Consider the following 13,937-nt stretch of genomic DNA (forward strand, 5'->3'; position numbering starts at 1 on the left):
AGAGTAAGAGTTTTATATTGATATAATAATATTGTATTTACACCGATATTATATAGATATTAAAGACTAAATGCACAAGGCATAATGTGAAACGTTTTAATTAATTTTATTATATCGGCATAGATACACCGAAGTTTGCCCATAAATTTAACTACATACGTAGTTTACAAGTTAGTATAACTGCACTATATAATAAATAATAATAATAATAAATTTTCATTTATTGCAACTACAGCAAGCCCATCACAGCACTAGGCTAGGGGCATAAATTCAGTACAAAGGAGACAAATATATATATAAAACAAAACAAAAAAATACATAGCATATTCTATATATACATTAATAAAGAATATGAATTATAATGATCAAAAATATATATTGCAGAACAACAGATTTGGCTCTCGAATGTAGTTACTGGGTTGCAGGCAGGCAGCTGTATGTATTTCTCATAATTTGTTTGGAAATGAGACACCTGTAGGCTTCAGAGTTGAGCAATCTCTTTCAATCAATATTGTGATAATTTATGAGGTGAAGGGATGCATTGGGGAACATCCTGTCCATCTGTTTTAGTCTGGAGAGTTTGGATTTGAATTGTTGTTGGTTTCTTGAGTTTTCTCTGTTGGTAGGAGCTATTATGTTGGTTAGGTTTGGTGAACTGGTTGCAGAAGTAATTAACTTTGTAAGAAGCAAGACTCCAGACTCGTTGATCATCTGTATCAGAGGCTTTGTTTTTAAGTTTTTATAAAGCTGTTGCCTGGATATTGTACGGGAAAAACGAAGTTTATTGTTCAGCCATCTAAGAACCCAATACTCTAGGGCAAGGAATTTTTTTACGGTAACTTGAGAAGCGCCAGACCAGATTTCGGAGGCATAAGACAGAATGGGAAAAAATGCATCTCTGAACATGGTTAATGATTGTTTTTCTATCTTGAATCGCCGATGTTTCTTGCTTGATCAGCCATTTTGATTTTTGCATTTTTATAGCAACATATACATAGTGAGAATTAAATGAAAGATTTTTGTCAAAAACAATTCCTAGTCCTTTGTGAGCATATACGTTGGGAATTGAAACATTTGCAATTTTAATTTCTATGTGGTTTGATTGTTTCTGTAAGGAATAAGTTATTTGAACAGATTTGTTTGTATTTATAGTCAGATTGAGATTCTTCAGATACTTGATGATTCCGTACATCTGTAAATTCGCATCATGGCTAACCTTGGAAATGTCATCACAGGATTTTGAAATAATAAACAACTGTAAATCATCGGCATAAGCCAGCAGATTTGGATTTTCTTGTAGACGTGGTTGTAGAGATGCTGAAAATATAACACTGGGGAGAACACCTCCTTGAGGAATGTCTGTTATGGTTGTGACGAGAATATTATCAGTATTAGTGGGGAAGTTGAGATTTCTATGATTTAGGCTGTACTGTAGATATGATATAACCATTGTGTCAATGAGGAAATGATTTTTCAGTATTTCAATGGTTTTCTTGTAATCAATGTTGTCGAATGCACCTTTGATGTCTAAGGAAAAGACATTGCATTGTGCTTTATCCTGAAACGCAGTTTGGATGCGCACAATGGTGTCAGCTAGGCTTGTTGTTGTGGAGCGCCCTGTAAGACCAAAGTGCATGTTGACAGGTGCATTAGAGAAGATCGCATCCTGAAGATATGGCAGTATGATCTTATCAATAATTTTAGCGATTATTGACGGTACAACAACTGGACGATAGCTTATATTGTTATTACTAGTAGCCTGCTTTGGAAGCAGGGTAATTCTAAAAGTCTTCCATAGTCTCTTGGAAGGAATGGGTGGGAGATGCAACTGGAAATAATATGAACTAAAGAATTAATGATGAATACACTGGACATCTTAATAATAAAACTAGGGATGCCGTCAGGGCCATCACTACTATCAATTCGTAATTGGTTATTAATTTTCTGAACTGTATTCTTGTTTACAAGTTGGTTGATTAGCAGGGCTTGACTAGGAAGCATTTCATGTTGCACGCTATTTGTGCGTTTATAAGAATTGAATTCTTTAAATCTGTTTTGCATGTCTTCAGTGCATATGTCAAAACTGCATGTTTCCATATTGATTTTTATCCATTCCAAAGTCTAGTCATGCAGCAAGGTAGCTCTTGTTTTTGAAGAAAGTGCTCTTGTATTATGCTTGAGCCTGAAGGTTAAATAATTTTTGTTCGCCTGAATTTTTTTGAGCTGAAACAGTGCTCTGTTCTTTTTGTTCTTTATGCATGTTGATGAAGTGCCATACTTCTTCCACTGCCTGTTGCATTTTTGTTTCCTTTTAAAGTATGGTTTTAGATTAGATTTGCACCACGGTTTGGATTGAAAAAAAAGTCTTACAAGTTTGGATGCCGACTCTGTTTTTAATTGATTTAACCATTTTATTAGTAGAAATGTGGCGTCTTGAATATGTATATTTTTGAGAGAATCCCATGGATAGTATTTTAAGGGCTGCAAAAACTTTTCTTTCTGAAGGAATTTAATTGACGATATTCTTTAATTAGTGATTTCTAGAGGGGGCGAGGATTCCCACAGCAAATTTCTGCTTGCAGTTTTAGATCTGACCACAAAAGTATGGAACATACTTTTGTGGTCAGATCTAAATGTAATGTTGCTGCTACGTTTTTCTTGAAGTTGAAGATTAGAGTAAACTAGATCAAGCGCTTGATTACCTCTTGTAGCAGGGACGTTGATATTTTTAGCTCGTAGAACTAATAAGGAGTCGGACAGCAACTTCATTTGTAAATTATATTTGAGCAGGGGAAGATTAAAGTCGCCCATTATAATTATGCTGGATTGAGACTTATGAACAGTGATTATCCAGGCTATTACTTCGTTAATAATATCATCAGTAGTTCCAGGCGGAATATAAATATTATATATTTGAAGTAGGGAATCTTTAACTTGGATCAGAAGAGAAATTCCTTCAAAGTTGTAGGAATAGGAGTTGTAGGTGTTAATAACCTTAATGTTGGATTTTAAAATAATTGCTGACCCTCCACCTCTTCTATTAATCCTAGATGTCATGTATGGAGTGTAGTTGAGGTTTTTCGGCAGTAGAAAAATATCCTGAAGAGCCTCCTGCATCCATGTTTCAACTAAACAAATTATGTCATGAGTTTCTTGAACCAAAAGTGTTATAAGCGTAGAGAGTTTATTTTTTACACTTCTTACATTCTGAAGAAAAATGCTGAGATTAACATAGGTGTTAGAAGGATGTTCGCAAGTATTAGGAGGAAGGATAAATAGTGGACTATGATACGAACCCGGACTGGTATTCTCTAACTATGCAGATAGCTCAACAGATTGAGAGTTACACGTTATCTTCTCACTGGAGTTGTTGACAAGAGCCTAGAAAAGTTCCATAAAATGGCATGACGAGTAGACCATTCGGCCAGATATCAGGATTTAGATACTTTTGAAGGTCGCAATCCTTTAGCTGATTTCTGAAGGATGCGTAAGTCGGATATTTGGTTTTTATCTTGAAAGCACTACCCAGAATTTCCAGCTCCAATAGTAGCTGATCCATCTGCTGGGAGGTAGTATTAGGATCTAGGTCTGCTAACAAAAATATTTTTACTTCTAAACATCGGAAGATTTCTATTTCTAATTTTAATACAAGACTGCGTATTTTTTGTTCCTATTATGCTACTATATTTGTTTCTTCTGCGGGGAACCTTGAAACTTGAGGAGTTTGAAGGCAAGCTATTATGGTTAGGCACTTCAGGATTAGGATTAGGATCAGATGGATACTTTTGACAGTGCACGTACATACTGCCAGGTTTCTGTTGATTTCTATTTGTGGTGGGTATCAGTTGCATGGTTGCGTCAACAATACGTTGCTAGGATACACGATTCTGCCCTCGGAGAGAATGAGAGATAGAACTAGATTTGATAGATGGTGCTGCTGTTGTTTCTGGAATAAATTCTTCAGCATCTGGACTGAGGACTGGATCTGCAGCAACCTGATGAACATAAGAAGGGCAAGGTATTGGAGGGCTCTCACCCATTGCCTTTAGGTCAAGAAGCATGTGGTAGAATTTGCATTGTTGGTCTTCTATTCGAAAAAGATGCTTTTTAATATCATCATTCTCTCTAAATTGTTTTCTCAGGATTTGTTCCATGGAAACAAATGAGATAGCTTTGTTCGGGGATATTGTAGGCAGGGGCGACGGGTAAGAAATGTCCTCAGTTTGTGTGGAGGCATCTAAGCTTGACTTCCTTGTATGATGTGAGGGCTTGGGTGATGGTAATAAATTGACAGGAGATGAAAGGTTGTTAGAGCTGCATGGGAGGTCAGCATTTGTTGGGGTATTCTGACAGTTTAGCTTATGTTGACTAGAAGGAGACTGAATAAATTCTCCGCTGAGAATAAATAACGTTAGTCTTCTCCTATTGTGAAGAGTTACTTTTTCGAGGTAGTGCAGTATCTTGGCAACTCGTTGTGAAGGTATTCACAATATGAGATATACATAATAATGCCAGTATTATAACTATTTAGTAGTTAGTTGCGAGTAGATCTGATGCATTTGGACTAACTTGTAAGCATGTTAACTAACTACGCAACATGAGGCTTTTGCCCTAAAATGCGACGTGATTCTGCATACGTAGTGCATCGTTTAATTTCATCTCATATTACACTACGTATGTAATTACACTACGTATAATTACGTACGTAATTACGTATAATTACGTATACTTACGTACGTAAGCTTACACTACGTATGTAGTTAAATTTATGGGTAAACTATGATATTTCTACACCGATATTATATAGTTAATTTAAACCCATGTCTTATGTATTTAGGCATTAAAATACGAAAGTTATTACTTATACCCATGTGTATTGTTTTTTACATATACAGTAAAAAACCCATGTAAAAAACCCATGTTACTACATATAGATATACTCAGTTATTACACATACATATACCCATGTGTTTTGTGTCTGTAAATTGAGTGTGTTGTGTGGTCGATTTGCCTGTTTTGATGGAAGAAAACCCCCAGTTTCTGAGGTAAAACGTTGCTATCTACGCCTGAGACTGACTAACTCAGCACGGAATGAAAAAAGTCCATATGTGGGAGGACGGTGACGATACCACTGTGCTACATGTGCAGACTGTGTGTGTTGTTTAGTTGTTTCTGGCCACTTTGCCATCAGGAAATCCTGCCCAGTACACGTCTACGCAACGAAGAGGCATCCACAATTAAACACGAATGAATTCTGGCTGCTAATATAAAACCTGACTAACACGTACTGAATATTCAAAGCAAATTGGGAATCATTCAATAAAATACTGTGCCGGCACCAGCATACAGTCTTTCCCTTGCACTAAAGCAGACAATAGGATGAAGGTAAAAAAAAAGTGGAATACGACAAAGGATAGTGCATAACAATGCTTATCCAATGTTTCCAAAAGCAACCCACCAAGAGTGAAAGTCTTCTCTTAAACAACAGCAGTTAAGTTACACTATATCCAAAAATAGGTCCAGCAAGGTGGAACAAGTTCAAAAGGTAATTCTCTTAATTAGGAGTGATCAGAAGCCACTAGTTGGTGATCACCATTTAATATTCTGATAAACGCTAATCGCGCTTGTATGCGATTAATAAAATATACAATGATCAGTTAGAATCGTTGCAGATACAACAATTGGTAAAAAAACAATACTTTGAAAACAATACTTTGAAAACAATACTTTGTAAAAACTTTAAAACTTTCATTATTAAATGTTTTATTACTTTTCATATAACTGCGACGAATCGGAATAATTTTTCATTATTGCAACTGGTTGCAATAATGAAAACTGATTGATTGCAACGGAACGTCCATACAGAAAGCTTCTCAGATCTTCTAAATTTTTCCCTGGGATTTTCAATTTATGCATCAAATTAGAAATGAAGCCTGCGTGGAGTCGCTTAAGCAGGTTTTACGTTGTCATCTGGCAAAACTCAATAATTGCATTGTGCAGCAGAACTTGGCGCTTGCCTTTCATACATAATGCTGAGTCACGTCTAGAAAGCATGTCCCTTTAAGCAAGTCTAACCTTGCTTAATGTTACCTACATGATGTCAACATAGTCACTTGGCATCCCTATTTTGCTAAGCTCTAGTTAAAAGCACTAAACTTCACTCATATCTGAATCACTTTCGCTGTTTGTGTGTGTGCGTGTGTGTATGTGTGTGTGTGTGTGTGTGTGCGTGTGTGTGTGTGTTTAATAATAATTATTCTTTCTTCTAGCAAGCTCTTCTCAACTCAGCAATACTTATTCAAGAAAGTGGAAATCCAAGCCTACGTGGAGTTGCCTATAGCAGGTAATTGAAATATAAAAATACAGCTAGTCCTCGCATAACGTAGGTTCGATTAACGCGATATTCAGTTAACGCTATTTGAAAAATGATACCACTCTTCACTTAACACGATGCAAATTTCCAGTTAACTCGATCTTTTTTTTTATGCAATAGTTGAAAAAGATTTGAATCGCGCGTTAAGCTTACCGCGAGTCATACGGTCAATAAACAAACGTTCGCCTGCTGCCCGCCTCGGTGTGTTCCATCAACGAAAGAAGACGTGTTTGTCTCCTGCTAATAAAGTCAATGCAGACTTGCATTTAAAAATTCAAATTTTTAAATGAGCCAGATGAAAATGTTACCGCGAAGGAGATAACGGTAAAAGAATTAGATGAAATCTTTCGTATCGCATAGAACCTCAAACAAAAGGTTTGATGTTCTCTACGATATTTATTTCGCCAGGGCCCAGAGAAGATTGTTGTCGACTATCGGAAATTGATTGATGAAAAGAGAAAGTCAACACTGTTCAAATATTTCAGTAATTTCTTCATTGTGTATTTTATGTCAGAGGTTCCCAAAGTTTCTCCGTTCACGGCGCCTTTAATGTCTCAGTAATTTTTTCAAGGCGCACCCAGACCAAAAGAAATAGCTAACAGTTTCCTTTAGTAGTTAGGTCCAAACAACTTAATAAGAAATGCTGAAACTGTGAACTACCTCGAGCTAGTAGTTCGCGCGGTGTCCGACAGATGTCGAGTATCGCTGTGTTTCCCTAGAAAATTTAAAATATTTCGCGGCGCACAGTTTAAGAACCGCTGTTTTATGCAATAAACATTTAATTCCATAATTATTTTCATTATCTTTTACATTATATACAGTTAAAAAGTTATTTAAAAGGTATTTTTAAAATTCTTTGTGGACATTCCAGAAGGTCAAGGACCAATTATAATTTTTCCTATTGGTTAAGATATTCGATTAACGCGTTTCCGATTTGCGCGATTCGCTCGCGGGACGAATGAATTGCGTTAATCGAGGCCCGCCTGTATGCGATTAATAATGGCGTTAATCGAGGCCCGCCTGTATGCGAAAATATACAATGATCAGTTACAATCGTTGCAGACACAACGATTGGTAAAAAAACAATACTTTGAAAACAACACTTTGTAAAAACTTTAAAACTTTCATTATTAAATGTTTTATTACTTTTCATATAACTGCGACGAATCGGAATAATTTTTCATTATTGCAACTGGTTGCAATAATGAAAACTGATTGATTGCAACGGAACGTCCTCACAGCAAACATATATTGTCCTTATTAGCATTAGGATTAGCAGTGGTAAACGATGCCAGAAAGCAAGCTTATAAATATAGAGGAAAAATTACAAAACATTATCCATACATAGAAAATGGCATTGTCATTTACACTATGAATTGGTCCTCATTGTCATTCTCTGAACAAAAGGAATACCCTCAGTCCTATAAGAGTCTTTTGGAAATACAATATATCGTTAATTTAAGATTTTTATGAGTTCGAGGGCACTAGAACTCTTTCTTGAATTACATTCTCCAGCATATTTGTAGTTTCGTATACAGATCCGCTGCAATGAGCTTCCTGTAAGTTTTCTCATGGCAGTCCCTGTCCGGGTCTATTTTGAGGTCTCTACACAGCTCCAGAGTATTGGCAGGAAACATCCGCCTTAATCCGTCTGTGTTATTGAGAGCGGTTCGGAAACTATGTGGGTTGTGGAAGCGGGCTCCATGGCGGGGCCTTACTACAAGATTTACAATTTGAGGGGCGTCTAAACTCCCAGTCAGAAGCTGTGCTAGAGTGCAGATGTTACTTATTGTGATCATCTGAATCCACTGAGCTGTGTTCAAGTTTGCATACAGTATGGATTTCGAAATTGTGAAGGGCTTCCCGGAAATACTATTTAACCACCGGAGCAACCAGTATTCTAGGCTGAGAAATTTCCTAATATAAGTATTTGGAGCAGAGTACCAAATTGTCGAAGCATATAAGGATACAGGAACAATACATCTTTGGATATATTGGGTGAGTGGCTGCTGGTTTTGAATACCAGTTATTTCCTATCTTACAGCCAATATGGCAGCAAGAGTTTCCGTTCTCGTGTTCTGAAAGGCTCCAGGGCGGCAGCGAAGAGCAAAGCTGATAAAACACCTCCCTGAGGGATGCCCCAAGTGAGGGTGTATTCTGCACGGAATTCTTGGCTTCAAAATGGTCTTGAAGATCTGCAATAGTTTGCCCTCAATGCAGAAATAAACTTTCAATATATTTTCAAGTGCAGATAATGACCCATTATCGAAAGCTGCCTTTATATCAAGGACTTAGCCCAGTGGTCAGGAGCGAGAGCGCATAGCACGCGTTATTTGAGTGGACCGGCGTTCAAGCCCGTGACTACTAAATACGATAAATATTTGTATTGGCGATTTATTGTAAACTCCACTGGCTTGGTTGTCGTGCCAGAGTATAAACAGAAAATTTATAAAGATTTATAAGAATATTATGTCAATTTGGGCTTTTTCATTTAATGTGTGTTGCATTCTGAAGAGAGTCTCCAACAGATTAGTAGTAGTAGATCGTCTCGGTACTACGGTATGGAGGTGGGGTGGCCTGTGCGCAAAACACTGTTAGGTTAAAGCAGGAAGGATGTCTATTTTAAAAGAGAACAACTGATGGATATAGGTCGAAAGTGTGAAGAGGCCTTAGGGTTCTTGTTTTTTGGCACCGGCCGCACAAAGCAGTGATTCTATCTCTGGGGGAGGACTCCATCTCTCAGGATGTTTTGGAAAATGTGCAACAGCACATCAACAATATAGGCACTGCATATTTTTAAAATAAAGATAGGAAACCCGTCGGTGCCGATCGTAGATTTGGTAGGCAAGAAATTAATGGCATTGATGAGATCTTCTCTAGAAATAGTGACTGTGTATAAAGCATTCTCACAAACTCCTCCTCTCGCTAAAATATGTTGTGCCATATCCTCCAGCTGATATCCTTGGATGTTTTTTGTTTTACCTTCAACTGGCAGCTTTTCAAAGCACTCCTTAGCCCAGTGCACGAATGTCGTTTCTTCCATTTCAAATTAAGCGCATTTTTGCTCACGATTCTTTTCGAATGTCAAGGCTTTCTAATAATCTCTTTAGAGTGAATGTTGTTTCTTTTTCAAAATAATGTCTATTTTTTCCTTGTAGTCCGTTAAAGTCTTCATTCAATCCTGATTTTTTCCATCTCCTATAAGCCTTTTGCTTGGCCACAAACGCCTGTTTTAAATACTCGTTGAACCACGGTTTAGTTTTGTCAGTGATACTTACCTCTTTTGAGGCACCCAGGTCAGCAATAAATAGGAGCTCTTTCTCAATGAAGTTGGTAGCTTCTTCCACCGGTTTATTGTATAGAGCATTCCAGTTGTAGGTCTTGAGATGTTTTAAAATAATCTCAGGTCTAATTAACTCAAGAGATATCTTCTTGGTTTGACGAGTTTGCTCATCGATGCGTTGCTCACCTGCACTATTGGATAGGGATATTGTACAACATATTAGGTTGTGATCTGACTGGAATTTAGTTTGAGGGGTGATATTTGATATTTGTTTATCAGATTATGATATAATAAATCCAAATGCTGCTCTCCCCTAGTTGGAAGCGTATCAAGTAGGGTGAGTCCTAAGGTTTGGAGGGTCGCATCAAGATATTCTTTAGCTTGTCGTGTCCTGGGCTAGGCATGTTAAAGTCGCCAGTTACAATCATGGGAATATCTGTGTCAAGATTTTCTGAAATCCACACAAGAACCTCGGTCCTTGTGTCAGCACTGTGTTCCGGCGGAAGATAGATAAGGCAGACTTGGATTTCTTGAGCCTTGCTCCTGAAAGACGCGGATATGGCTTCAAAGTTTTCAGACTGACTTTTGGTTTAATTTTTGTAGGATGCAAACTTTCATGGTAAATGATTGCAACTCCTTCACCCCGCTTATCTATTCTGCTGTTCCCAATAAATCTGTAACTGGAGGATTATATCAGCATATCCAGTTGCCTGTTATAATTTAACCAAGTCTCCACTATACACATAAAGTCATATTCTTCAAGGAGTAGGCAAGTCTGCCTATTCCTTGAAGAATACTTTTAACGATAAGACTTCTAACAATACTTTTAACGTTCTGAATAAAAAAAGCAAATGGTCTGGCATTCTCCAGAAAGGGCATTCTGTTGCTTTAGTGGCTATATAGGTTGATGCGTACTACTGGTTCTCAGCACGTATGTGGTGCTCTTTTCTAGATATCTTTTAACTAGTGCACCCAGTGACCAGTTGTTGTATTCAAGGATTAGATTTATGTCATCGTGGGAGCAGGTGAGCAAAAATGACGCATAAGGATGCCTTGTTTTCAGCTGTCTTACTTCTGTGTGGACTCCGAATCCTTGAGCAAACATGGCCTTTATGTCATTCGCCTGCGTGTTCGGGGCAAGCCTAGTAACAATGACTTTCTCTCGGGTTCTGACGGCTCTAATATTGAACCTCCTTGCGAACTGGCCATCTGTTGGGAGGTTTGTATGCGCTGTATCTACATTAAATTGTAGTTCAGAGATTGTGTAGAGGGATAAGAGTTATTATTCCGGATCTGGCTATTGTGTACATTTGTTATGGAATGTAGCCTTCGGTTGGTAGCCTTCGACATACTCTGATTCTGATATCTCCCATAAGTCTTCTGAGATAAGGTTTTCTTTGTATTCCCGTTTGATGTTATTTCCGCATATGTCAGCGTGGGATACTTTTCACGGCACACTCTATCAGGCCTCACATGTGGCCGGAGAATAAGAGTTAGATAGGTCCTCTGGTAAGGGAGATGGGGGACTCGGGTAGGGCACTCAGATCCTTGTTGCATATATTCTACCAGGGGCTGTTGCTCATGATTATCTGTCAGGTTGCTCGATAAGTCCTCTAGTTTCTCTGTTTCGCTGATAGGGATATTTAATATGGCATCTTTTGGTATAAGTCCCGCTAATGGTTCAGCATTAATAGCCGAGAAGGGGGCATGAGCTTGGGAATCCTGTTCGCTTCTATGGAGTAGAGCGCCATGCTATTCGCGTTCAGGCTCCGAAGTTTGAGGCACTCGCGGTATTGTTTGGTAATCCGGCTTACCCCATAGCATCATACAGCTTTTCAGGTCAGTGATCTGGCCTCTTAGTGAGCAAATTTCCTGTTTTATTTCTTCGTTCTGTGCGCGGAGTTCTTGGTTGATAATGAGAAGGGTGGACTCGAAAATACGGGGAAATTTTTCTTCTAGATTATACATGTATTCTTCGGCCTGGATTGCAACAGGTTTAATAAATTTCCCAAATACTTAATCTGTTATGCTTTTGAGAATATGTTTCATGCCACTGAAAAAGGCGGTGTTCGCCTGATTAGCCATAGCCTTAGGTGGGTTTGCCTATGGGCTGACAGGGGAGGATTTGCATGAAGCCAGTCCTCGGGACAAATATCACAACCAAGAATGTTTAAAATGTCAGAATCGAGTTCTCTGCTGGTGTTTTTCCCATTAACATCCTTTAGACAGTCATTTGTTCGTTCATACTTTTCATGATCTTTCTCGTATTCTTTATTATTTTCTAAATTATTACTCGTTCCATTGTTTCCCGAGTCACTGTGTTGTGCATCAGCGGTAAGGTGAGAGGTCAGCGTAGCCACTTAATCCAATGTGTTGCATTCTTCGGTCGGCGCATTTCTTTCTCCCTGCTAGGGAATCAGGCTTCTGATTGGAGGTTCTTGCAGCTCCCGTCAGTTTACTGTTTAAGCAGTATTTTCCCATGAACCCTTTCCTCTTATTGAGCGATAAGCGCGAGGGGCTTGAGTATCCTGAGCATAACCGGCATATTCTATGTTTTGATTTACTGCAAAGTAGGGTTTCATCTGCGGAATTATTACAGAGATCACATATGCCGGGAGTTACTGCGGTTGTCATGTTTAAGAACTGGTCCGGTGGTTCAAGTTGCAGCGAGGTAACAATGCAGGGAACGGTTTCTTATTTTCGCTCTAAATTTAAATTTATACACACGACCCAAATTAATGCACACTGAAAGTGCCCAATGTTCAGTTTCTTAACCGAAATGTCATGAAATCTCCTCAGGCACTGCAATCGGCTGATACGTATTTTTCTGAAGTAAACGATATTCCCTGTGGGAACGGGGTTATTCTTCAAAGGGATAGTGAAATGAAGGTCAATCTCTGTTTCAGGTGCACGACCGTAGAGTGTCTTCGTTCGCACGTTAACCCTTCAGGCAATTATTCCAACTGCTATTGTACGTTGTAGGATCATCATGTGGAAGGAATGTGAGTTACCGTATAGAGAATTTAGAAACAAACATGGATATAAAAAATTACCTGCTCATACTAGACATCAGATGGCACTTGAATTGGATCATGCATGACATCAATTCTATCAGTATAAAAATTCCATACTATAGAGCAAGAGTCATCACTTAAAAACACAATAATGCGGAACGCTGAATAAACCAGCCGCACGCACGAAAAAACTGTATCGCACCAGGGATATATATTTATATTCCTTGCGTTTCTTTAAACCGAGCTTGGTATTGTCTGCTTGAATTATTATTATCTTCAATATTATACAAAATATTTCATACACATTATGGTCATAATGCATAATTGCTCTAGCAAGTGCATCGGCTCATAAGGATTAGTTACAGTTTGTTACAATTTATTAACTTTCTTTCCATATTACTCATATATATATATAAGGAAAACGGATAAGAAAAAGAAACGCGGTTGGAATAGTATGATATATAATAGTAATGGTAAATACTAGTAAATAATAGTAATAGTAAAGTATGATATATAATAGTATCACTATAAAGTTGGCATAGCTTTATAGCTTTATACAGTCATACAAAATTAAAATTACATTCAGTTTCCTTTGACTTTTAATTTTGTTTAATTTTCTATGACTGTATCACTATAAAGTCATACTATTCCAACTGCGTTTCTTTTACTTTTCCTTTTTTCAACGCTAATTATAAATTATCTCCATGCACTTGCATTCTAAATCCGACTGTAGAAGTCTTTATTTTCCCGCTATTTTGAATTTCTTCAGAGCTTACTATTAAGTCCGCTTCGCTGCTGTAAATGCTTTCACATGTAGATATTCTCATTTGGTTTAAGCCTGCATACATTCATTTACGCTACTGAATTTGTGTATCTCAGCCTTTATTTTTCCCGCCCGCTCATTTTCTCCCCACATTTCTTGAAATACTCAGGTATCGTACACTTTCACTGTTTTATCATACATTCAGTTTCGTTTTAGATTCGTTTCTCGGCATGTCTCGACACATATTTTTCCTTTCAATACAAGCATTTGGTATTAGCTCCCTTTTATACTAACGCTTACAAATGCCAGAGCCCTTACTACAACGTTGGGCTTCACAACCTCAGCAAGCTTATTGTTATTTAATAACTTTTTCTATGCTTTTTTATATTTTTTATAGCCATATAGGCCCATTTCACTCTTGCCTCTAATGACGAAGGTTCTGCAATGCCTTATGCTCTACGGGCTTACCAGGTCCTATCAGGAGGCTCAGTTATCATCACCATT

At 37.8% G+C, this 13,937-nt stretch overlaps 1 protein-coding gene across 1 annotated transcript in view; it reads left to right on the top strand.

Annotated features, from left to right (window-relative positions):
* The window catches only part of LOC150084481 (protein O-mannosyl-transferase Tmtc3-like), a 775,447-nt gene that overhangs the window by 693,100 nt on the left and 68,410 nt on the right, over positions 1-13,937 (top strand). The window contains exon 18 of the mRNA XM_090376259.1: positions 6,270-6,343. Coding sequence (XP_090232385.1) covers positions 6,270-6,343 — 74 coding nt within the window. The remainder of the gene's footprint in view (positions 1-6,269; positions 6,344-13,937) is intronic.

The sequence above is a fragment of the Mastigoproctus giganteus genome, chromosome 6 (genome assembly GCF_048544385.1).
Source record: "Mastigoproctus giganteus isolate SK-2022 chromosome 6, ASM4854438v1, whole genome shotgun sequence".
NCBI classification, from domain to species: Eukaryota; Metazoa; Arthropoda; class Arachnida; order Uropygi; family Thelyphonidae; genus Mastigoproctus; species Mastigoproctus giganteus.